Source organism: Perna viridis, chromosome 4, assembly GCF_037379345.1.
Source record: "Perna viridis isolate PV_CMFRI_1.1 ecotype Kerala chromosome 4, ASM3737934v1, whole genome shotgun sequence".
NCBI classification, from domain to species: Eukaryota; Metazoa; Mollusca; class Bivalvia; order Mytilida; family Mytilidae; genus Perna; species Perna viridis.
This window is the reverse complement of record NC_142448.1, coordinates 10,965,794-10,991,635: the sequence shown is the minus strand read 5'-3', so window position 1 is coordinate 10,991,635 and position 25,842 is coordinate 10,965,794. Positions and strand designations below refer to the sequence as shown.

At 32.9% G+C, this 25,842-nt stretch overlaps 1 protein-coding gene across 7 annotated transcripts in view; it reads right to left on the bottom strand.

Annotated features, from left to right (window-relative positions):
- Window positions 1-25,842, bottom strand: part of LOC148618828 (cGMP-dependent protein kinase 1-like) — a 51,813-nt gene that overhangs the window by 2,399 nt on the left and 23,572 nt on the right. For 6 of the 7 annotated variants that reach the window (XM_088578088.1, XM_088578089.1, XM_088578086.1 and 3 more), the window contains 17 exons: window positions 22,142-22,836; window positions 20,640-20,806; window positions 19,908-20,021; window positions 17,219-17,324; window positions 16,276-16,339; window positions 15,707-15,784; window positions 15,308-15,402; window positions 14,751-14,819; window positions 14,084-14,161; window positions 12,786-12,924; window positions 8,834-8,973; window positions 7,988-8,077; window positions 7,538-7,679; window positions 6,858-7,021; window positions 2,621-2,806; window positions 2,321-2,387; window positions 1,769-1,883 (listed from right to left, as the gene is read on the bottom strand). In XM_088578088.1, the coding sequence (XP_088434214.1) occupies window positions 1,788-1,883; window positions 2,321-2,387; window positions 2,621-2,806; window positions 6,858-7,021; window positions 7,538-7,679; window positions 7,988-8,077; window positions 8,834-8,973; window positions 12,786-12,924; window positions 14,084-14,161; window positions 14,751-14,819; window positions 15,308-15,402; window positions 15,707-15,784; window positions 16,276-16,339; window positions 17,219-17,324; window positions 19,908-20,021; window positions 20,640-20,806; window positions 22,142-22,683 (2,337 nt within the window). In that variant the 5' untranslated portion in view covers window positions 22,684-22,836 and the 3' untranslated portion in view covers window positions 1,769-1,787. Of the gene's footprint in view, window positions 1-691; window positions 740-1,768; window positions 1,884-2,320; window positions 2,388-2,620; window positions 2,807-6,857; window positions 7,022-7,537; window positions 7,680-7,987; window positions 8,078-8,833; window positions 8,974-12,785; window positions 12,925-14,083; window positions 14,162-14,750; window positions 14,820-15,307; window positions 15,403-15,706; window positions 15,785-16,275; window positions 16,340-17,218; window positions 17,325-19,907; window positions 20,022-20,639; window positions 20,807-22,141; window positions 22,837-25,842 lie in introns of all 7 variants that reach the window. The other variant, XR_015921450.1, reaches the window with a different exon arrangement.

The following is a 25,842-nucleotide window of genomic DNA, read 5'->3' as shown; positions in this document are numbered from 1 at the left end:
GTAAGATCTTTTAGAAACTGTATTAAAAGTTTGAATAGGTGTCAATTATGATGACATAATCCTTTATATTATACCATCCACCAAAATAAGTCCAAAAACACGGAAGTGCATTTGCAAAATTTAGATGTGGTATTGCTCCTTTAAAAATAGAAACTGGACGTTATGAAAACAAACCAGTATCTGAGCGCATTTGTTTTAATTGTAAAGATATTATCGAAGATGAAAAGACATGTTTTAACTTTATGTCCATTACATGCAGATCTTCGTAATTTATCATTTGAGGAAGCGTATAAATATAATGAATCGTTTTATACATTGTCTGATAACGATAAAGTTATATATATTTCTAATTGTGAAGAATTGTGTCAATTAGCTGCTAAAACCTGCTGTAATATTTTTTGTAGGAGAACTATTTTTTATATAAATAGTTAACTTTTATCAATGTGCTGTATATTTCTTGTATTTTATTTTGCATGTGTACATATATGAATATATCTCAATAATCTCTCATAATTCTTAATAGAATGGCACTTGTATACTGCTTTTCATACTTATGTCTTTTATTGTTGACTTTTAACATAAGTATATTGTATAAATTATGGTATTTTATATGTCGCACAAGTAGTGACACTTTAATGAAATATTGAATCTGAATCTTGGATAGCTTGTACTCTACATTTAAGTGACTTACTTGTTTCTTCCTTTAAAACGAATGTGGTGCACATGCATACTTGAATGTCTAAAACAGCGTAATATTAGGTAAGACTGTGTTTAGTAAACTTTTGAGATGGCCCCTACATGTTCAATTACAGTCATCATAATTGACAGCTATTCAAACTTTAAATGAAGTGTCCAAAAGATCGCATAGGTATTCAGTTGTAATTAAGGACACACTTTCGTAATGTAGGATAGAGTTCTACATAGAAAACTATTTAAATTACCAAGTAGCCTACCTAGATTTGAACTAGTATTTAAATTGGAACTGCCCTATTTCAATTTGCAGTAAAACTTTCCTCATGAGAAATTATTGACATGAATGCAATACAATAGTACAATTAGAATTAAATACTAGAAATCCAGGTGATCATTAGCAAAAACGGCAAGCAATTAGAATAGCATGAGGGAGATGAAATGAGAAAAGTAATTGATGTAAACGTAATGCATATCTATCAACTCATTCTGAAGGGATTCCAGAAGTCTTCCAGAAGTCTGAAAAAGTACGTCCCGTGCAGGTCCGGGTGTTAAAAGAATAGGCCTGCAGCAGCACTAAGCTTGTCGTAAAAGGCGACTAAATAGTGCTCAGAACCCTAGCCGGGGGCTAGGGCGCTTTGCCCACAGAGCAACTGGGATGTGTGCCCCAGGTGGTGGAATGGGGTACCCCTGGCGTGTTACATGCTGGGGTTGTCAGGCTATAATACGGAAAACCTGACCGCAAACCATAGTGGTGCATCGTGTTGGGAATGATGCCACGTTCCGCGCACGTTAAAGAACCCTACTGTGGTATTCTCCCGGAGTAGGAACCATAGGGCTCCGCCACAGGAGGCTAAATTGCCCGACCCTATCCACCTCTCCCTAAATCCAGTGGCATTAAAAAATTGTCGACCCCATTGTCCTTGTGTCCCATCCCTTTTTCATTTCATCATCATCATTTCATGTTCATTTTATCATCAATTTCATGCTCATCGTCTGAATATAGCTAAAATATTGCTGCTCGGACGTTAAACCCAAACAAACAAACAACAAACAAACAAACTCAAAAAGTACTTACGATCTTCTAGTCCATTGTATCAAAAATTGATATCCCACCCCGAAGTTTCATCTGGAGGTATATCCGAACTCTTTGGATAATTGTCAAAATTACTAAAATCGGCTGGACCTTTAATCTTAAAACAAACTATACACAGTCAGTATTTAACGAAACATTATCTGATAGGTTTTTCCAAAAAGAACGACAAAAATTGATTAATTTATACAATTACGTGTAAACTATGTAGCTTTAGTATTAAAGCCATCAGGTTTAAAGTTTTTAGACTGCCGTCATGAACTTGTCGATCGAGTGGTGTATTATTTTAAAGGCAATACTATTGTGAGTTAATTCCCGCTATAAGTGTTTCCTGGTTTTGTCAAGAGTTGTTATCTGTATGTATGTCTTTTCATTTTCTATGCAAGGATTGTTGCTTCGTACACGTTTCTTTACTTCTTGAAGTTCGAGTTTTTAATATCGCTTCAAACTCAATTTTACTTGGATAAGTTTTGAAATTTTCACATTAAAAAAAAGGATTATTTTCTAAATATTCATTACCATATGAGTTTTAGTTACCTTTGGTACAATTGGAGGGACCATAGACCTTGTCAGTAAGCCTTCCCAGTCAAAACCCTGGAACCACCTGTAAATGATGTGTAGCTAAAGTCAATTTAGATCATAGAAATCATGTAATTTCGTTCAATAATGTTTTAAGTGCGTTGATTTTTTTTAAAAGGGTGCAATGTACTTTGTTGTTGATGAAATAGAACCAAATATTCCACAGTTTCCTCATCTTTTTTTGTATGTATAAATGAAAAAAATAATGTATATTAAAACAATCAAGACCTATCGATTCATTGGGAAAGAATAACTCACTTGTGCTTCTTGATTTCATTGATGTTTCCTTTGCCATAACCTAACCGCTCTGCTGGGTTATCTCTACACAGCTTTTTAATTAACATTGTCGCTGTTTTACCAACTCTTCTGGGGAACTCAACAACATCTATTCCTTTCAATATGATGTTGTATGTCTTCATTGGATCTGAACCAGCAAATGGTGGACTATAAATAACAATTTACACAGATACAATACTTGACCAATTTTATTTATCTTAATGGAATTTTATGTTTGCCCAAAACTTAATTACAGAAATTACTACCAATTTGTAAGTTACTTAATATGCAAGACAAATTGTTGATAAAAATGACTTAAGTAATTCTTTAAATATTTGAAAAACAGTTAAAAGTCGTAGCATAAAATACAAAAATACCAATCACATATATATAAATTTCGACTTTTTTGTTTTTGCTGTACCCATGTTTCAGTGAGTAATTTCTCATCAGCAGCATTATAATACAATATATAGGATATATCTAAATCCCAAAATTAATTGTGTACAAGAAAACTATAGAAAGGATTCGCCAAATCCATCACCAAGAGGTTCTGCTGAATGAAGCCTCGGTGTATTAGGTACATTGAAATTAAATTTATAATACTGCAAATTTTGGTAAAGAGTAATCAAGGGAACCAAGGTTATAACGGTAATCAAAAGAATGTAATCCGGGGACAAAGACCAGGCATACACAACAAAGAACATAAAGTAACTAAAATCATACATACAAAGTAACAAAAGCAAATGAGCAACTCGGACTCCACTATAAACTGGGAGCATGGACCAGGTGCACCGGTAGGGTAAGCGTCCTCTGCTTTTCTAGAAACACCCGCCGAGTTGCTCAAGTCCAGGGTAGACAAACGAGGAAAGGAAAACTATGACCCGTTGAATAAATCAGTTTTCATGGTGCTGATGGATACACCATAACGATCCACGAGTTCATGATGACGACCATAAAACTTCTGTAGTGATGACTTCAATCTTGTAGCAACATAACCCTGTTCCCGAAGCCTATTTGTTAGAGTTCTAGCGCGACACAAAAAGTCTGCGTAGTTTCGGCAAGCTCTGGCATAACGAATCAGTTGTGATATGAACACTCCATACGCAGGAGCCGAAGAGATGTTGCCACAGATGAAAGGAAAGTTGACAATTCTGAATGAAAAGTCGTCACGTTTGTCGTAAAGTTTGGTCAATAGTTTTCCTTTACCATCGATTTCTAAGTGTAGGGCAAGATATGAGGCTGACTTCACAGTGTCTGTGGTATCCTTCATCTCAAGTTCTTTTGGGTAGATGCGATGTATCAAATCCCCGAAATTAGGAATGTTTAAAGATAACACGTCATCTATATCGCGGAAACTGAGATCGAAGGATCTAGCCAAACGATATTCTTTCTTTCTGATCAGATCAGCTATAAAGTCAGCCTCATAAGAGTTAAGAAATAGGTCAGCAAGTAAAGGAGCACAATTTGTTCCCATTGGAATGCCGACCGTTTGTTGAAAAAACACGTCCACTACACTGGACAAATATGTTGTCGATTAAAAAAATTCCAGCATTTTGTAAACTTCTTCCTCTGTATATGTGGAAGATGATTTGGAATTATTTCTTACAAAGTATGAGCAATCTTTACCAAGAACTATATATTTGTATCTAGGTGTACCATCTTTTTTGGAAAAACAACGATGTATAATGTTTTTAAGTCGGGATTTTAACTGAGTATGAGGAATAGAAGTATACAGTGTTGAAAAAGTATAGGTTTTAATGCTATTATATTTAGATAATATTCTTGAACAGATTGTCTCCAAAAGATCTTTCGAATTTTTCAGGATCCACATTGAATACCACTACGGGAGTTGTTGTGGTAGGACCGCAAACCCTCTTTGACAGTTGTGACTATAGAAGTTAAAAGTTTTGAAAGAGGTTTGGTGGTACATTTTGCAGATCCAGCTATGAAACGTTGTTTGTATGGATTCTTGTGAAGTTTAGGAATCCAGTACATAAACGGTAAATCACAATCATCGTCCTTGGTAGAGAGACCAAAAGAGGATAGCACAGATTTATGGTTTTCCATAATCTCTTCTTTGGAAAGAGTGGTAGCAGTATAAGTCTTATCACTGCTATTATTTTCTACGTCTACCTCTGATAATAAACACTGGATATAAAACATTTTGCAGACAAAAAAATGTTGTTTTGGGCTTTGTCTGCTGGTGCGACAACATATTTGTCATGCATAGTAGACAATGTTTTTGCTACATCGGGATCTTTGAAAACTGATGTAGCCTTAGCACTCATTGACCTACTTAAAACTTTCATTCGTTTCAAAATTAAAGACCTCACGGCCTTTAACTACTCTGACAGAGAATTAATGTCTTCTTGTTCTCGTTTTATCGATTTTCTTGCATAGTCCTCGACGGCATCCATAAGAACTTTAAAGTTATAATTCCAATTTATGGAGCGTGGTTCACGGTACTTGGGACCTTTAGAAAGGATATTACACAGAGATTCGTTTTCGATAACGGTTAAATCTCCCGTAACAACGTGACCAGAATGACCATATTTGAATGCAGAGGTTTTGCAAGAACAGTCAGGTGGGTTTAGCCTTGAAGTCCTCAATCTCGAGGCTCTGCAATAGCCATTTATAATTGAAAATTTTGGATGCAATGGGTGAAGTATAGGAATATGAAATAATTGGTATGGATTTGTTTTTGAAATATGGGAGAATTTGTTAGCAACGTTTTTGTGATGGAGGATGTTAGCCAAATTAATTGCATCTATACCTTTGTTGACACATGGTAGTGGAAGAAATGATCATTTTTCTTCATCTTGACTTTTCACACAAACTGGCTTAAAGAGTCTGTGGAAACCAATATCCAAAATGATGGCAACAAGTCTGTATAATGATGAGGTGGGGTCAGAAACAGGAGTGTCAAGACTTGTTTTGTAAAGGGAGTGTAGTAGAGTTAGAGGTATAGAATAAAGTTTGGTCCTAATGTGATGGTAAATTTGATTAATAAAATCTGATATGATTCGCGTCAGACAAGTCAAACTACTGGGTTGCTGAATACTCTCGGGATCCTACTGGGTAGGTAAATACCTTCGCGCTCATACGATCCATACCAACATAGCACTTGCGTAATTGTCAGTGTTCATTTGAATTGTTTTTATCATTACCCACTCAGAAATATAGGAAAATTAAACAGATTGATACAAACAGCCTAGCTGTCAACCAAATAGTATTTAGAAATCACATACATAAAAAAAGAAGTTTCCTTTTATGAAAAGTCTAACAAAACGCTTAGAAATTTTAAAAATTAAGGACCTTTGAACCGTCGTTTTTTACATTTACAAAAACAAATAAATTTGTCATGCTTTCTAATTAAAACATTTAGGCAATTATTCTGTTTTGAAAATCTTCTTTGTTTATAACCGACTTTGGCAAAGGAGTCATTGACTATTGACTTGTTACATTTTCTTTATATCTAAAAAGTATAGTAGTCAACAAAGGCTATCTTATAAATAACCATTAAATGCATGTATACAATATAGTCTGTTTAGAATAGAAAACAAGATTGATTGGTATTTCAGAAATCCATGATCCCGGGATAAATATCTCAATCAGCTATTAATGCAGACATATTAATTTTTCCTGACAAGACTACAACAAATTAAGTTAATGACACACAGATTGATCAATATAAAACACTAATAAAATCAGTATACTTGAAGCTGATAAGGATCAAATTCAGACTGATATATATAGTTGGTTTTCTAGATTTAAGTAAGACTGGTTTAGATAGATAGAACAATAGACATATGCCTTGTGATAACCATTCCATTAGAGTCTACTGAGATGAGATGACAGGAAAGATAAGTTTGGACCAATTCATATCAATTATCTTACGTAATCTTCTCAGTAAAACATGACTCCGGATATCAAAGGAGAAAATAGTATGGATGAATTATTTGTCTATCTATCTTTCACGTCAGAAACATCTTACAGACGCATATTTAGTATTCGTCAAATATTACACAATATTGACAAAGTATATTGTGTTAACCGTTTTAGTCAATATTCTATTAGAAATTATCCAAAATTACACTAACAATCTTTGACTGCAGTCCTAATAATATACTTAAGTAAGGCCAGCTAGAACTTTCTATAGACAGACGATTAAATAATTGCAGTCATATCAATCATTACTCTATATTTTTCAGGTGCGTACCTTCCTGTGAGCAGTTCAAACATTAATATTCCAAGTGACCAGTAATCAGCAGCTCTGTCATGTCCTCTATTAAGTATTATTTCAGGGGCAACGTATTCAGGGGTTCCACAAAATGTCCATGTTTTTCTTCCCTGACCTATTTTCTTTGCAAATCCAAAGTCAACCTGCATATATAAAACAAGCATCTCAAACTGACATTTCACAATGGGGGCTTAACTTATTGGTTCGAAAAACTGGTTGACATTTCACAATTGTACCTAAACTTGTTTGAAATGATAGTTGACATTGTATAATGATGCCTGAACTTGTTTGAAATGAGGTCTAAACTTGTTGAGTTAAATTAATATTATCAAATAACCACTACTTTGCCAATCAAAGCGTATAGTATCAGGATGGTGCTTCATTGTAAACATTTGTTGTTTAATGGCACATGCCGAAATTATGCAATTGACATTTTCCCGAGTCTTATTATTCTACTATTGTTCCAAAAAAGTTCTGATTGCTGTGTTTTTTTTTTTTTTTTCGTAATATGTGTTAACAAGCTTAGATAATGTCACGCGATAACATACCATATTATCCGTGCAAGATAACGTCACAACAAATGAGATTTTAAAAAAGTTCATCCTTCCGCAATTAGCGGCTTTCATGGAAAAGAAAATCCATTTATACCCATATCTTACCAGTTTTACATAGCCATGACTATCTAATAGTAGATTTTCTGGCTTCAGATCTCTGTAAATAATGCCTCTATCATGTAAATATCGGAATGCTTCTATAACACATGATATACAAAACCGGGCGGTTATCTCGTCAAAGCAGCCTCTGAAAAAAAATAAGCCTATTGTACACAAAATAATATGCATCATAAATGATTAAATTAGACATAAAATATAATTCAAGAATTTGTAATCGGAGTGGAAAAAAAAGACTTAAAAGGGAAGAAAAAAAAGATATCAAGGGAAATCGGTCTTCTTAGGATCTTAGTATTTTGATAATTTAAGTCTCTGTGGGTATATCTTTGTCATTGTCTGTAAATTCCAATTTCACGGACAAAATAACTCGATACCTCAGAACCTTTTATTTTATACTTAGTACTTTATTGGATAATAAAATTAATAATTCAAACTAACCTGTCCCTGAGTATTGTCCAAAGTTCTCCTCCCAAGCACACTTCCATTAACATGTATGCATACTTTACATCTTTGAATGTCTTGTACAACCTTGAATCAAAATTAATTATATAACATTCGTCTTCCCTTCAGTACACTAAAACTTATATTTGACTTAAGGAAGTTGGTTCCTGATTACTTTGTAAATTATTAAAGGCACGTATAAGTTTAAGCCGAACTCCATGTGGAAGGCTCTTTTTGTTTTGGACTTGTAAATGACTTATTGGAAGTTTATCAACAATTGTAGATACTCATGAGCGTCATTAGTATTTTCCGTTTTGATTAGACGTAAACTAGCCATTAACGATGATAGATATAAGTTATGAAATACAGTAAAATTGATGTTAAAAATATGTGAAAGTTTAACAGATAGTGACTGGTGGCAATTTCATGCTGCCCATTTGTGCTGACAAATATACCGAAAATAGTGAACCGTAATGAGAGCGGAAGGTTTAGTGCGCTATAAAACATGGTTCAACCCACCTTTCATTTTGAAATGAATGTACCAAGTCAGGACCATAGTGGTGGTTTCAAACTTTCCGGTTTTTACCATGCCAATTTTTATACGGATTTTCTTTTTCGACTATTCATTTTGACTACTGATTATTACCCTTCATAGTCTTGTCCCCGTTAAATCTTTTTAAATAGTGGTTGTATAATGACTATATTTGGGCTTTTCCTTTCATTTTTTCATTTTTTAATATTCAAGACTCCAGTTATGCTAAAGTCTATATTAGCTTTTCTCACAGTTTAATTATTATTGCAGTATGGTTTTTATCATGTGATATTTGTATTATATTAACATACCTGGCTATAAAGGGTGATCGTGATTCCATCATGATTTTCTTTTCCGAGTAAATGTGTTCCTGTTGTCGCGTGTCAACTATATGTTTCTTTTTTAAGCACTTAAGTGCAAATGTTTGTGATCTGTCGCTTGCAAATTGCACCTGCAAGAAAAAAAGTCATTTTAATTAATAAAGTACTGTATAGTTTGAAAGATCGCAGGTATATATTAATTTATTTGAATTTCTCGCTGTAAAATACAAAACACAACTAGTAAATTGATAAACAAAAACAACAAAAAAAAAATTTTACTTTCAAAATACTGGATCAACGTTCAAATAACACGGTTCGTGTTTGCTTTACTCATCATAAATCAGATAACACAAAACGCCTCTTTTTCAGAAGATTGTTGTCACTTAAGAGTTGAAAACATGTTAAATTTTATAATAATGAGAGCAATGCAACCCCAATAAGATGTATAAGATCACTTCTATTTTCAACTATGAAAGTTAATCTGACTACCATCAATAGCTATTACATTAGCAACATTTGGTAATGCTATCATTAACATTCTACTCAATGCTGCATTGATTGTATCTATACAGAGTATAATCAAGGAATCAGGACAGACTTGACAATAACCAATTAAGGGCACACGTTTTTCTTCGTTTAACGACCATGATCTATCATAGATCGTATATGTGAAGACGCGACCGCGTATGATATGGACATAAATGAATTCGCCATTACAATTCCTTGAAACAATACCAATAAACGATCGGCTTTGCGTGTATGCAATGAACACATTTGTCTATATTTATACGGCCTTGAGATCACGAATCAAATCTCTTCTACGTCTTAAACTGTAAAAAAATGGTTTTCCGCCTCGTATATGTAAGAGTACTTTGAAAGTCATGAATATGTATTTGTTAATGTTTTTCATCCATTTTTTTCGAAATTTATGAGAACAATCTGCCGTAAAAAATTAAGTTGGTTTGATCGAAGCAGAATAAAGATACAAATTCAGTGACATAATCTATGTTTAATCACAACCAATAATATTACAAATAACCTAACAAATAATGCCCAAACAAGAGAGAAAAAAAACAAAATGAGCCGCAATATGAAACTGTTATCTGTATAAAAAAAGATTATTCGAAAATGTTGTTTACTAAAATACAACCGGCTATGTTAACAAAAGTCATGAAGCCAAAACAAATAAAAAGTGTTCAGTATAACAGCAGTACAAAATACATTATTTTTAAAAGACGTATTTAATAGAACAAGTGATACGACCATTGACAGATTATCTAGAGTGTTTCATTTCGTTTTCAAAGATATCAAACATGTAATGCATGTTTTGCAAATAATGAAAAAAGTGCCAGACGAAATTGATATGCGCGCAAAATTTTATAACAGGGTCAAAAGGGTAGTCCTGAGAATGGATTTATTATTGATGCGAGATGGCAGTTTTTCATTTACCACATAATACCTATCAAATAAAATCTTGCAGTGAATTCTGCGGTATTTAATCTGATTATATTTTATTCAAGAAAATCGATGAAACAAAACAAAACAAAACACGTAATACATGATGTGCAAATGCATGGAAATGTTTTACGTAAAGAACCAAAAAAAATATAAAAAAAAAATTATGAAATGACTTTTTTGATTGAAGGTGAATATACCATAATTGAAATTGAAATGTTAATTTAACACGAGTGGGACAAGAGCTTATGTTTTAAAGAAACCCTTAGCGAGTTGATCGTGACGTGTCTTGTTTTGTAGCAACCCTATGCGAGTTAATCCTATTGAATCTTGCTTTATAGAAACCCCATGCGAGTTGATCTTGCTGTGTCTTGCTTTGTAGAAACTCTTTTTGTAGAAAGACTATGCGAGTTGATCATGTCGTGTCTTTTTTTGTAGAAGCTTAATGCTAAATGATCGTGCAGAGTCTTATTTTGTAGAAACCCTATGCGAGTTAATCGTGTCGTGTCTTGTTTTGTAGAGGCTCTATGCGAATTTATCGTGCCTAGTCTTGTTTTGGAAAAAAAAACTATATATAAGTTGATCGTTTTAAATTCTGGTCTACATAGGTATCATCAAATTCAAGAAAAAAAACTTGTAAGTTTTTGTCAACCTTCTAAACAACTTATTATTTTCGGAAAGTGCTGTAAGTGATAAAAATACCAAAAACATATCGTATCTCAGGAAAGTAAAGTAAAAAAGTTAGTCAAAACGGTTTAGTTGAATGTTAATGAAAAATAATTCGTTCCAAATTTATTTCCACTTCAAATATCTTAATAACCAGTCTTTTTTCTTTCAACTCTGCCAACCAACCGCCTTCATTACTTTGAATGGTTCTAAAGTCACCAATGAAGCATACTGGATGCATGTATACTGTCATGGAAGTTGAACAAAACATGCTGTTATCATCTTCTTCGTGATACAAGTTGAACCTATACTAAATGTTTGGAAGAGTAATCAAGGGAACCAAGGTTATAGCGGTAATCAAAAGAATGTAATCCAGGGACAAAGACCAGACATGGAAAACAGACATACACAACAAAGAACATAAAGTAACTAAAATCATACATACAAAGTAACAAAAGCAAATGAGCAACTCGGACTCCACTATAAACTGGGAGTATGGACCAGGTGCACCGGTAGGGTAAGCGTCCTCTGCTTTTCTAGAAACACCCGCCGAGTTGCTCATAAAAAGTTAAGTCCGGGGTAGACAAACAAGGAAAGGAAAAGAAAACTATGACCCGTTGAATAAATCAGTTTTCATAGTGCAGATAGATACATCATAACGATCCCTGTTCCAGAAGCCCACTTGTTAGAGTTCTTGCGCGATACAAAAAGTCTGCATAGTTTCGGCAAGCTCTGGCATAACGTAGCAATTGTGATATGAACACTCCATACGCAGATGAAAGGAAAGTTGACAATATCAAATCCCCGAAATTAGGATTGTTTAAAGATAATACGTCATCTATATAGCGGAAACTGAAATCTATATAGCGGAAAACATTCTAATAATGAAAAATTAAAAAAAAGACAAACTACTCTGAGTGTAATGATTGCCATTGCCCCGCCTTTGTCTGACATATTTCTACAATTTTTCTCACCTTTTTCTAATGTGATCCATGTAGAAAAACAGACACTAACAGACAAAATGAAGACATGGAGGATAATATTTTATATCATCACAGTACAGAGATTTAACGGATGAATTACATGTAGGATATGATGATAGTCAACACATTGAAGGAGATATTTGATGGCATCTAAGAGAAAATTACATGAAAAATGTTGAGTCAGTATATCAAGTATTATTTGATGACATCACAATAGGTTGTTGAACGGAGGAAAGATGAAAGTTAACACAAGGAGGATGATATTTAAAAGCATTTGAGTAGATTGACGTAAACGGTTGAATGTTGATATTCATGCAGCACATCTGATACCAGATACAGCAGACATGTGTTCAAGTGTAACGTGAAAGAGAGGATATCCACAAGTCGAGAATGATTTTCGATAAATTCATAATAGAACAGTATTTTGGTAAATGAATAACGTGAAAAAAGTTAATAACACACTGAAGATGATATATGTTTAATATTCAAATAAAATTACAATAGAACAATGTATAGGAATAACGTGCAAAAAGTCAGCACATGGAGGATGATATTTTATTGAAAACTAATTACATGTAATTATATGGAAGAAATGATGATACTCAACACACGGAAGATGATATTTGATGGCATCTAAGTATAATTACCAGTATGTAAATGATACGTGAAAGAAATGATGATAGTCAGCACATAGAGGATGATACTTGGTATCATCTAAGTAGAATTACGATGTGTATGGTACGCGGAAGAAAGGATGATTATCAGCACATCAAGGGTGTAGATGTGCATTGTCTTGGTCAAATATTTTGCGTGAGTGTATACAATGTTGACTAACTTACCAATTCTACACGCCCGAAGCCTCCCATTCCAAGCGTAGCTACAATCTCTAATTGATCAAGGGATATAAAAGTAAATTCATCTGTAATCTTTTCTCGCATAGGCGATAGCGTAACATCTGAACCACTTCCCCCACTGATTCTACAACATAAGATGCATAAATTTCATTATGGAATAATAATTTTGAAAAATATCGCTGCAGTGATACAGAAACTGTAGGTCGTCCAATGAATTCATTCATACATTAAAATAAATCGCTGTAAGGTACACCTTTCTTGATTAATCAAAAGCTATACAAATCAAAATATTGGGAAATTCCAAAAGATTTATACGAAGAGGAGAAATAAATATAAAATAATCATACTTATTTTTAACAAAAAATCGATGAAAAAATGATAAATCCAAGAAGACCACCAAACCGCTCGAAAAAAAAAAACAAAGCAAAATACTTTAAACGATAAAAAAAAAGGTGAATACAAATGAGAGATTGAGTCTCCAGCAAAAATAAGGTATAATGTTATAGGTAGAAAGGTTGTTTAGATTCGACGATATGGTTTATAATAACTTTATCGCAGTGTAAATCATTCCAGATCAAGGTGAAAGAATGAAAATCGCCCAAACATACATTTGACTATCTAAAAATATTAAGGCATAAAGTTTCAATAAAAATATTTTACTATTACATCATAATTCACAGGAAAAACTCAAATGCGATCGCTATTGAAACATTTAATTTCAATAACCAAATAAAAAGGAAAATTGTTCATGCATTATCACAGCCTTCACCAGAAGTATTTCTAACAGAAATATGGAAAGAAAGAAATGAAGTAAAAGTTATGATACAATATAAAGGTAACATTGACGTTCAAAATACGTCATAATTATATGAAAAAAGGGAATAGGAAAAATCGAAAGTTATACTTCAATTTTCGACGAATGTTTCGAAGAATAGTAACTCTAGCTTTTCCATTTCGGCTGAGATCCCTTGTTAACCTAAATACACCAAAGTTTTCATTTGTATTTGAACCCAAACATTTGAAACAATAACTTTCATCAACAATGTTACAAACTATTGTGTGCATATTCCTTTTTATTGAAATGTACAAATAGATTTCAATATGCTCGCAAATGCGGACTGTTTAACTTTTTACACATTTCAGCACTATCAGATGAAACCAAATAGAAAAGAACATATAAAATAGTTATTATCCTCGCAACACTAAAACGATGTAACCGAAGCAGTCTTACATCAAAGGAACAAAATGCACAACTTAAATCTACACTGTTTGATGAATTATACCGTTGTGCACCGCGTGCTTCGTCGCCATAGTCCTTTTCTCTGAGCTCATTCAAATCACCAATTAGTTGATTAAAGGATCTGTTAAAATAAAAAGATTTGCTTCATTTTGTTTATTCACTAAATACTCAAAAAAATGAAAAGTAGAGGTGTATCATATTTTTTTGTTTCATATTCTGAAGTAATTGTTATAAAATTGTTAAAAAAGACTTCAAATGTTGTGTTTAGGGTAGATCGACCGTTAAACAACTTCAATATTCAACTAACACGAACAATTGTTGAATTTAATTCATTCTGTTTTTAATTCTCAATCTCACTTAATTCAAACTGATTAAAATACATGTTGATAAAAACGTTTATCCAATCTCCAGTAATATAAACGACATTGTCAAATATAGTTCAAGGTCAGGTGACAGCAAAATATTGATGCTACAAATACGTACTTATACATAGAATTGTAACAAAGACAATGTAACAAGCTACAGTCCGTAGACTATTTCATAGATTTTCTTGTAGTTAATAAGCCAAGCCATTATACTAAAATTATTTTCATGGCCATTTATAACCACAGCACTTTAATTATAGAAATGATTATGGAAAGGCACTATCGAGTAACTACTACTTATCAAGTCACGAATAGATTACTTTGTGCTTTCTCTTTCTAACTTACTCTCTATCTACAGTCAAACATTCTACTCCTGGTGCTAAAGCTATTACATTGGCAGTTCTTCTGTCTTCACTGAAAATTAATAAAACGTCATATTTCAGCCTGGGGACCGGTAGTTTTCAATATTTTTTTGTTTTTGCGTGCCAGGCTTTAAATTCACAGAATTTGTTATGGTACTTTGCTTTCTATGAAACGAATATTGATTCAGGGAGGTATAAGATAGAAATAAATGAAAGTGGCTGGTTTAATAGGATCTAAGTGAAATAAGAGATTCCTAGTAGTTGTCATAAATTGTCTAAGCCATTACCCATTTCATAAGCTGGCGGAAGGATTCCATACAGTGGATAAAACTGAAGTAGATTTTCGTAGCTATAGTACAAGTGTTCAATGAGGATGGGTTGCTTTTACCCTAAAATCATTTTGTACATTTTTAAACTAGATTTAAGGGTTAAAGCCAAACATCTTTATCGCCTGATAAATATGGCAAATTTGTTCTTAAAATTGATTCTCCGCGTTTTGAATATAGACGTCATCCGTGTGGATATCAGACGCTAACATACCTGAGCAAAGCTTTTTCACCAAAGTAGTGACCCCTGTCTAATCGGCGTATTTCTTGTGGATCTTCAAAACCTGAGATTTTCTGGGTAACTTTGACCTAAACGTTTAAGAAGAGAGATTTACACGTGAACAAAAAAAGTAAAATTTGAATAACAATGAAAACTTAAATAGTTTAAAATTAATGGTTTCATTATTATTAGTTTTTATATTTAATATAACGTTAAACAACACTGATCACCGTGAGTATAACCATAATTTATGTCGTTTTTACCATTAACTCCGGTAATGCGATAATTTGGTAGTTAAACTCAGTCTGTCAGGTTTATATAACGACCACACTGATGCGAACGGGTCAAATGTATCGTAAAATACAAAGGCTGAAGTTATGTTTAAATATTTACCTCTCCATTGTTAATGATGAAGAACGTGTCACCAACAGCGCCTTCTCTAATGATGTAGTCACCTTCATGGAAAAAGTCCTGACATTAAATAGAAAAAAAAATGTCATCAAAATTTTGGGAACAAAAATACAGAACCTTTTGTGGTATCGTGGGAAATCAAAGCGCAGCATTTCTTCAATTCAATGATAAAATATAAGGATTATTACATTTATTCAGGCTACAACTCATTGTGATACACAAATCATTTTAAACGGGAAAGGGGACTGTGATTTTTTTCAAACATTCAATATCCAAGATATTGTTGTATAACCAACCAAAACAACCCTTTTTTGGCTTCACATCACAATGTAAATTGTAAGTATTTGAAAATAAATTCTGGTTACAGAAATCAACTAAATAAAAAAAAAACTAAATCAAATTATGAAGAATAAAATCAATAAAATGGTTGATGTTTACACTAACATTAGATAAGGTGCACGCTATACCTTCTTCAAAACATACAAAATTCAAACAATAAATAAATGATCAAATACCACATACTAGATAAATGATTGTATGTATAAACTTACTACTTCAAGCACGTCGGCAATTTTTGCTAATTTTTCTGTTGGTAATGTCTGTAGTAATGGAACACTATAACACATAACATAAGTCATCTTTATAGACATTTTAATTTTAAACAGTCTATAGTTAACTCAATTACAAATCTTATGATGCAATATTATCGCTGATCGTCTTTACTGCTTTATTTTCGCTAAATGGTTTCGAGAATATAATTCAAAAAATTAGGATAGTCACCGCGTCGAATCGTGTTAACACCCATACAATATAAACATGCATTTTGAGAGCGTCATTTTATTGGCGTCTTGTGTTGGTACTTTTTATGTTTGAGTATTAAATAAACATGGATTGTTTATTCCAGTATCAGAAGTAATTTATCCCGAAGACTTCCCACTGCACATGCTCCTATCAAGTTACTTTCAATAAAGATAAAACACCGACGAAAAACGAAAAAAAAACTCTTTAAAGCACACTTTTAACAAAATAACAATGTTTTATTATTTTAACACAATCATAATACATTTTCACAAATGTCAGCAACGCATCATCAACACAATAATTATCACATAGGATTCTTTGGTCATCAAACCAAACGATGTACAAAAACCAATTTAATAACGACGTCATTTTAATGTCTACTTAAAAACGTTAATCAACTACGGTCGGTTAAAATTCTTTCGATTATTGGACAAGGCTTATTTAAACAAAAAAGAATTGTGAAACGAACAAACATATTTAGAAATATACTTCAAAACTTTCTGTCAAATACGTAATGAATCTGGCCGACAAATTTCACTCTATATTTTAACGTTTTGCAGTATTATTACGGTTCTGAAAATCATAAGTTTCTGTTTCTGTAAGGAACGTAAGGAACTTTGATCACATTTCAATCAACTCATTTCTTTTAAACCATGTACTTTTAAAGTTTTCGATGACTCTAACAATCTTTACCTTCGTAAGAACTTGATATTCTCTTCTTGTCTTTGAAGACCTGTTTTCATCATAATAGCCTGGAAAACTCGTCGGTCAAGAACCCATACTCGGACGTCGGTCAATGCTGAGACAGAACGATAATATAGTAAACAACAAATGCTCTCAAATTTACAACTCATATATGTCTGCCAAGTTTTTATTTGATAACGTCTACATTAAAAGGGAAAGAACATTTTGTACTAAAAAAAAAGTGTCAGGTTTCTCTTTTGTTTCGAAGATTACGAAAACTTGTTATAAAGCTAATTGCAATGTATTTTTGAGAAGCGCCCCATAGTGTCCAACTATTGCAATATATTTTTAAATTGCGTTATTGGAAGGTTTGGTATGTTGATTTGCCTGTATGAAAACTCAGAAAAGAATTCTAACGTTTGTGAGCTCATTAGGACATTTCATTCAACTCGTATGTTTTTCGGTTGTCTTGACTGGTAAGGATTAAACGTATCTAATATTCTGACTACTTAGTTTTGTTAATGTTAAACAATATGACAGCAATACTTTTTTGAAGATGAAGGGAATTTATTGGTGTCACTTTTTCGTGAGCTGCTTATTAGTCTCTCTGACAACAATGACATAATTTGACCCCCCTCCTATATATCCCGTTTTGTGTACTTCGCTTTATAGGAGCTTAAACTCCCACATAAATGCATATAAATATGACCATAGTCCATTAGTTATGGTAAGAATGCGTTGAAATCAGAGCCTCGTTATCATATGACAAGAAATCTAAATGACAAACAAAGCTATTTCCTATTTCAATGCTAATTCGTTTCTGATTAAAGCTGGACTATTGTGTCGCAAACATTTAACACAGTTGTTATTTTTCAAACAGATATGATTAGATGCTGATGGTTTGGGATACAAAATCAAATCAAGAAAGTTTTATGATTTTTCCACATCGAAACTTAGTTATAGATTTCATTTAATGGCGACATTATTCCTGTATTGGGGATCACGGGTCACACCATTTGTCTCCCTAGAATTTCAGTAGATTGCTTGACTTTCTTTTGTTTTGGTTGTATCTTTTATTTGCATTTTTCCATCGAAAACGCGAGAGGGTTAAACTTCCTTTGTGTGTCCAATTTACAAATGTTCTTGACCAAGCTCTCAGGGTTAAAATTGAAGCACCATTATGGTAGTTTTCCTCACCATAGCCTCAGTACTATTAAGGTTACACTTTATGAAGGCTTTGTAATGGTGTCATGAAATTAACAACTTTATACAAGGAATGTTGTTTGCCCATAAACAATGCTGTTTTCTTTACTATCATATTCACATTGTATCTTCTTAAGTCATCAGTCTGAATAATTATCATTCATGTTTTGTTATAATAGTAGACTACAATACTCCATATTATCATATACTTATAGAAAATAAGTATCATTTCTTACTGTATAATGAAGCAAATTTCAGGGCCAAAAATTTGACATTTTTTCAAGACTGTCTAAGCGTTCAGAACAACGACGAATTGAAGAAATTCCAGTTCACGAACTGGATAAAATATTGGCCCGATTCTTCATGAAAAATTTCAAAAAATGATGGTACATCATATGAACCCGGAACTATGAGAACATTTCAAAGTAGTATCTCCAGATATCTCTCAGAAAAGGCTAACATTAACACAACCAGGGATCCAGGATTTCATCATTCAAGTGAGGTTCTATAATCAATTGAAAACTGAAAAAGTTGAAGTCAAAGGGCCTTTGGAATAAAAAAAGTGAGTCTGAGCCATTCACTACTGAAATATCTCAAAATGTATGATTTAATAGCCCTATTTTGCACTCCTGTTGTGAAGCATATGATAAAAAGAACTTCACATAATATTTTTGATATCACATGTATTATTAGCCCTTGGTTGATACTGGCCCTCAAGCCTGCGGCTCTTGGGCCAATATCAAACCTTAGGCTAATAATACATGTGATATCATAAATGTCATGTGTTAATCTGATAAAACATAACATGATTATCAAACCTTCTTATTATCTAATGTATAACAATTCTAACATATTTCAACTATTTTAACTAAATCTAATGGTTTTAGATCCTGCTTGATACCTGATAAGGGTTTGTATATAACTTGGGATTACTACATTGCCAGACAGATACTGTATAAAGATTTGAAGACAAATATTTTGGAGTAGGTAATTAACAAGAAGTGATTCGCCCATTTAAAGAGGAAATTTCAGGCAATTTGCATCACAGGAAAATGCCGCATATAACTGTTTAAGATATTAATATTAATGGTCAGATCTTAGATGATAAATTATTGCGGAAGTCATCAACGAATATATCTACAAATGCATCTATCGATCTCCCTGAGACGTTCTCCATGCATTGTAACAGAGATATGATTTTACGATCAAAATTGTATCAAAACTTCATGACTGTGTCTTTTCTATGGAAGATTCTTCTAGAGAAAAAAAAAGGTTTAAGAAGTTATGACAATGACTTGTTCACCTGCCATTGCACAGAACATTATAGTTCAACAATTTACCGGCAGTATCAAGCATATCTGGTCTAAACACTCACTATTGTATATCAAGCAAGCAAACTATCATTTATACGAATTCTACCAAGGGAATTACAAATTTAATGATTTTGTTTTATTAAATAACATGAATGTTCACTAAGTATATCATTTGATCTCACCTCGCACAGAAGCTGTCCGTGTACAGTTATACAGTATTGCCAGTTCACCAAACGCTCTACCAGCATTCATTTTACCCAATACTTTGTTGCTCTTCAGCACCTCTAGTTGACCATCTGAAATGTGGAGGATTTAGACACTTAAGTTGTAGAATTCATACAAAACGAGCTATATATAATATTAGTTACGGAAGTTAGGTATAAAGGAAAGATATTTTAAAAGAATCAAAACATGCAATATTACTCGTAATGAAATTACAATTCTACGTTATTTCATGAATTTAAGTGTAAAGTAGGTTTTTGTCTTTGTGTGATGAATGTTCAAAACGATGTATATCTTGGTTTATATGGGTTTCTGATCTATTGGTAATACTTATACCTGATAATTTCTTCGAACATGAGACAAGATTCATGAGATAAATGACAAAATAACCACATCAGAGAGTTTGTGGCCTTAAAAACTCAGATACCCAATCATAACATCAAAAATCTGTTTTTTACTTGTTATATACATTCTTTTGACGACGTAAATACTTCTATTTTGCTAATAAATACATGTTTATCTACAGTTTACATGTAGGTAGATCGATATTTATCTGGACTTGTCGCACGACACACCTTTGTGACAGTTTTTGTAAATACTGAAGTCAATTTACACCTCTGCACCTTATCACTAGTGTTAGGTTAAGTCGTGATAAAAGACATGGATGAAGAGAAACAAGCCATGGTTAATACCTGCCGCTACATATAGATGTTGTCCAGCATCTCCCTCTCGTATTATATAGTGACCCTGTTTGATCTTTTTCTCGTACATATAATCAACAATTTCACGAACTTGGGTAGAGTCTAAGTTCTTCAAGAAATCGTTGTCGTGTATTGCATCTTTAATCAGCTGCTTTGATCTAGATATAATAGGAATGAACTGGTATGTAAATAGTACAGCAAAAGGATATCTACCCAAGAGACAAGCCTGTACAGGCAATCTGGAATATCTGTTTGTGAATCGAATGTAAATATGGCATCAATTGTTTTTAAATTAAGGTTGAGAATATCATGAAACATACTTACGAACAATACCAATTATCGATGTAGAAATAGTCTAAAAACTGACAAATGTAAGCTAAAAACCTAATTAGGAAGGTTTGTATGTATGTAATTTGGTTTGTATGAAGAGAAAGAATATGGATGACTCCAGTATGAATTACATGTTTCATTAGTTCTGTTTGTTTCTGCTTTAACGTGACATCTTGCAGGTATTGGTATTTTACTTTACAGTACAATTTTGATAAACATGTTAATGTCACGAGGCACTGAGCACCAAAAACATGATAAAAATATTTAAACCAAACTTGATGGTACACTTAACACCACAAAATCCCAATTTATTGCAAATACGGTATAATACACTTAAGGGCTAACATGGTTTTCATTGGTGAAACGGTTGAATACTAATGTTTTTGAGCAACGTTTGGATGACTACAAGACCAACACATTTTGAAACAATTTTACTAGGTAAATAATGCCTTATGCTTAATGTATTCAAGACATTGTCTGATGTCGGGAGTTCAAAATCTATACTTAAGTATTTTTTATGAAAATATGAACTCTGCCTTTAAAGTATAACTTCGTCAAGTATTGAGCCGCAAATATTTTAACAGTAGATCAAAGTTTGATTGTAGATCTTTACAGGAAACTCTAAACCCGTCTTCACTTCGTTTACAGTTATAGCAGCTTTTGATATATTCAGGAAATAGGCCATTATTCAATTAAACATGCAATATTCAATTTTCTTGCAGTTTATGGAGATACATGACGATATTTCATGTGAGGGCTGATTTCTCATATAAAACAGGAACTGGGTAGTGAATGAATTAAACTGGTAGAATAGTTCATGCACTGTAATCATACTCTCAATAAAAGATTGAATTGTCGAACGCACGCAAACGAAATAAATGAATTAATGTGAAGGAAAGAACAGATATTAAAACGATATCAATCATTGCAACTGCATACGGACTCGATCTATCTTTAATCTCCCCTAATATATTTTTGATACGTTGTTCACTTTAACAAACATATATATTGACAGTATAGTAATATGTAGCTTGTAATATCGCTTGCTCGACGACGCACTTCAACCTGAAGTAAGGTAATACTATAAAGAATGTGCATTTTTTTACCTACATTTTATGACAGAAATGTTTGAATATAAGAGAATACAATCAGTTTTATAATACCTGAAGTCTTTTTCATGATGTTTAAGCTCTAATATTTCCAGATTTTGATTAGCGTTTGAGCTTTCACCAGACACTCCCTGTTTTTTGGTTCGTGTCTCTTGTCCTGCCATTGTAGCATCTTCCTGGATGGTTGCCAAAATATCTGGTTTTCCAGCATCTTTGTGAACTTTAATTTGTAGCACTGATTGTAATTTATCCACTTCAGCTCGCAGTTTACTGATTTCAATCTCTTTTTCTTCCAATTGTCTACACTTTTCTACAAGTTCACCTTCATACCTTTGAATTTTAGAATCCCTATTTCTAATTTCCTTCCTTAATTCTGGAACTAAATGTTTTAATTTCACAACATCAATTTGTTCCCCATCTATCACAACATGAGTAGAACTTGCCCCATTGCCCATTTTATTCCCACTTGGAGCCACATGGGCAATGTGATATACACCTGGTGCCCGGTTCGTGACAGGTGTTTTACCTGTACCAGTCTTATTCAATAATGAAGTATTTGACTTGCTACTTTCACTATTATGGTTTGGTAACGGCATCGTATTGTATCTACGTCAACACGTTCTGATATTTCTATAGGCTGGAAGTTGATCCACTGGCTTGATTGATGGCTGAAGATTGCTTAGCAACGGAATAAAACATTGGTTTAGCACCTGTTGGTTACAAACTGTCTGTTAACACCATTTCGCTATCTGAAAATAAGTATATGGAGATAATTAGCAACATGATATATTCAACCAAACAAAATATTGTTATTGATCGTTTTTCGACAAAATGTATGACCATATTCGTTAAGCACTTACATATTTCTTTTATAGAAAAATACACGTTTGACATTAAACTAAGTAAAAACACATTCCTCAAAAGCACAGAAAATCAATTTCTAAATACAGCATATCTATTTACTATATATGATAAATCAATGTATAAAAATTTCTTTACCATGAAAAGTAATTACTTTGAAAATACTTTGAAGAAACATTTCGTTAAGAGAAAAATTTTAAAAAAAAGTTAATTTACTCCGTCAATCATTTAATTAACAATGAATAAATATCACGACTTTCAAATGTTAAATCATAACCGCTCAAGACAGCAGGTGAGAGAAAATGTATTCTAGTAAGTCTGCTCGCAAAGTGTTAAGCACTTTCTCAATTCACTTGAAACGTCCTTTCAACGTCCCTTGAATGTATGACTGAGTTCAGGGGAGTCGCTTTTTTAAATAGAAGTCGTATTCTCATTAAGGTAGATATGAAATAGCTGAGAGCAAATAAAAGCAATTAAAGAGTGGTAGAACCCATCAAACAGTGGTAGAACCCAACTGTCGAGTATTCCATTTGTCACACGGTTATTATAATGCTTGGAAACCGGACTAAATGATTTATTTTTTTTTCAGTATTCTTCATTTTTATTCGCTCAATCCTGTGTTTACATTTGTATAATCAGAAACTTGTTTGCAAAAAACAATATCTACTACATGTACTTCCAAATATGTACTCTTTATTATTATAGTCAATAATAATAATAATGAAACAAGCATTTACATCAGATTTTAGAAAAAATACCCATCCTTTTTTACTTTGTTCTGAGTTTATCAAAAGTCTTTTTCCTAATAGGGTATCTCTGTTTTTATGAAAATCTGAAGTTCAATAATAACAAAACAGAAAATGTGTTTAAATTTTAAGTGGACAACACAATGTGTCGCCATTGAGATTAATCACCCTCCCCTTACTGGTGATAACTATCATAAATGCTGATTGAACCTTTTTTTCACACATATTTTCTTCGACACTACATCCACTGCGTAACACTATATTAGATTTTGTTTCCAAAAGATTAGCCCCTTTCTGATAGACGCATTTAGTTATGTTTCTGTATACGCACATTTTCCTATGTGTTACTCGAGTCCGACAACATATGCAGACATTTGCGTGGATTGTAGTAGGTATACAATTCTGAAACGAAACTTACTTCTGTGTTTGAAATATTGAATTGAATTTGTAACATTCATTGTGTGCCTTATTAAGGATGTCCAAAAGCCCAAAGACTTCGAACTTACGAACTTTAGCATGTGCTCGTATAAAGATATCTCCGTCGGTTGTATGTTACAAACTGCAATGAAATTACAATAATTTACCTTAAACCAAGTCGGAAATCAGGATGGTAATCACAAGAAAATCACATATTTTGAGATGTGAGGCTTGTTATCCGAATCATATTTATGAAAGTACGTTCAAGAACGATTGTGTGTAAGGTATCAGTAAGTATCACTGACACGTTCCGGATATTTTCTTTTTGACAAGTTATAACTCTTCAGACACGGTAACTGTCTGAGGAGTCTGGGAGTTTTGAATTTACATCCTGAACGATTAATATATATGCAAAAATTCCCAGTAGATTGATGACGGTCATATCTTTTCTCCTTCTCAATTACCGTGCGACTTGCAATACATCAAGTCTTTATGTGCGGATAGTAAAACAATCTCAAGTTTGACACAAATTCAATATTACTATTTGGTCTTTCACATTCAATAAAGAATCCCATTTGATATAGAAAATTGATATGTCTTTTAGGAAATAAATGAAAATCATATATCAATTAAGGTTTGATAATTTTACATATATAACGTAGACGTGGTCTGGTGCTATTAATACCTCTAAAGTCTTTGTTCCTAACCATACTCAAACCAAAGACTACAGCTGAGGAAATAAAAACAATGTAAAATAAACTAAATTGAAAATTGAAAGAAACAGTATGAATAATATAGACCGGAGAGGTGTTTATAACACTTACAAAAAAAAATTACAAAAAGTTTTAAAATGTCCTGTAAAGGTCGCGAAAGAACTATAAAGATATTTAACACAAGCTTATTTTAAAAGTACATGGGTATACATTTGCAATTGCAAAACGAAACGTGTCCACATGAACAATTTTAGCCAATAAAAATAAGTCAACATCGTCCTCAGTACAGATAGTTGTAAAATTGCAATGACCCCCCGTGTCTCCATCAGTATCCGTCGATAAGACAGTTCCTATCATCAATGTCCGTCTGTCTGTAATGTCTATAATTTGTCTGAAGTTAATACAACGTTTGTTCATAGAATATCTACCACATGTCTGTTTGAAGACAAATCAGTGCTTAAGTACTTGACTTAATCTGAAGAAAGTGCACACATATTAATGACAAGCCGCAAAGGCAAAATTGTATTTTATTATATGTAAATGACTTAATACCTCAAAAGAAAACATCTATACTTTATGGCATAGTTCTGAGTATATTCCCTTGGTCACTTATCTTTACAATCTGCCCACTCCTTGTCAGTGATGAGAGTATAAGATGTTAACCTTTGAGTGTGGGGCTAAGATTACTCGAGGAATCAATCCAGACAATATAAACAGGCAATGCTGGATGAATAATAGAAGATCATCAATAGATTGGCTATGGGTTAATGGCGGATGCCATAAAAGGGGTATTCTGCAAATGAAGTCTCTGTAAATTTAAGATAGTGCTATATGAGTTCCAAGACTGACTGTTGATTTGTATTAGGGAATCGAGTATATTAGTACAAAACAAGTCAATACAGTTTGCAGTTAAAATATTTTGAACAAAGCGGCTAATTCGATAGTGACTCGGTAGTCATATAGCATAGTTAAAGGTTTGGTCAAACTGCTGTTCAAGTAGAAAGTTGTGTTATATGAA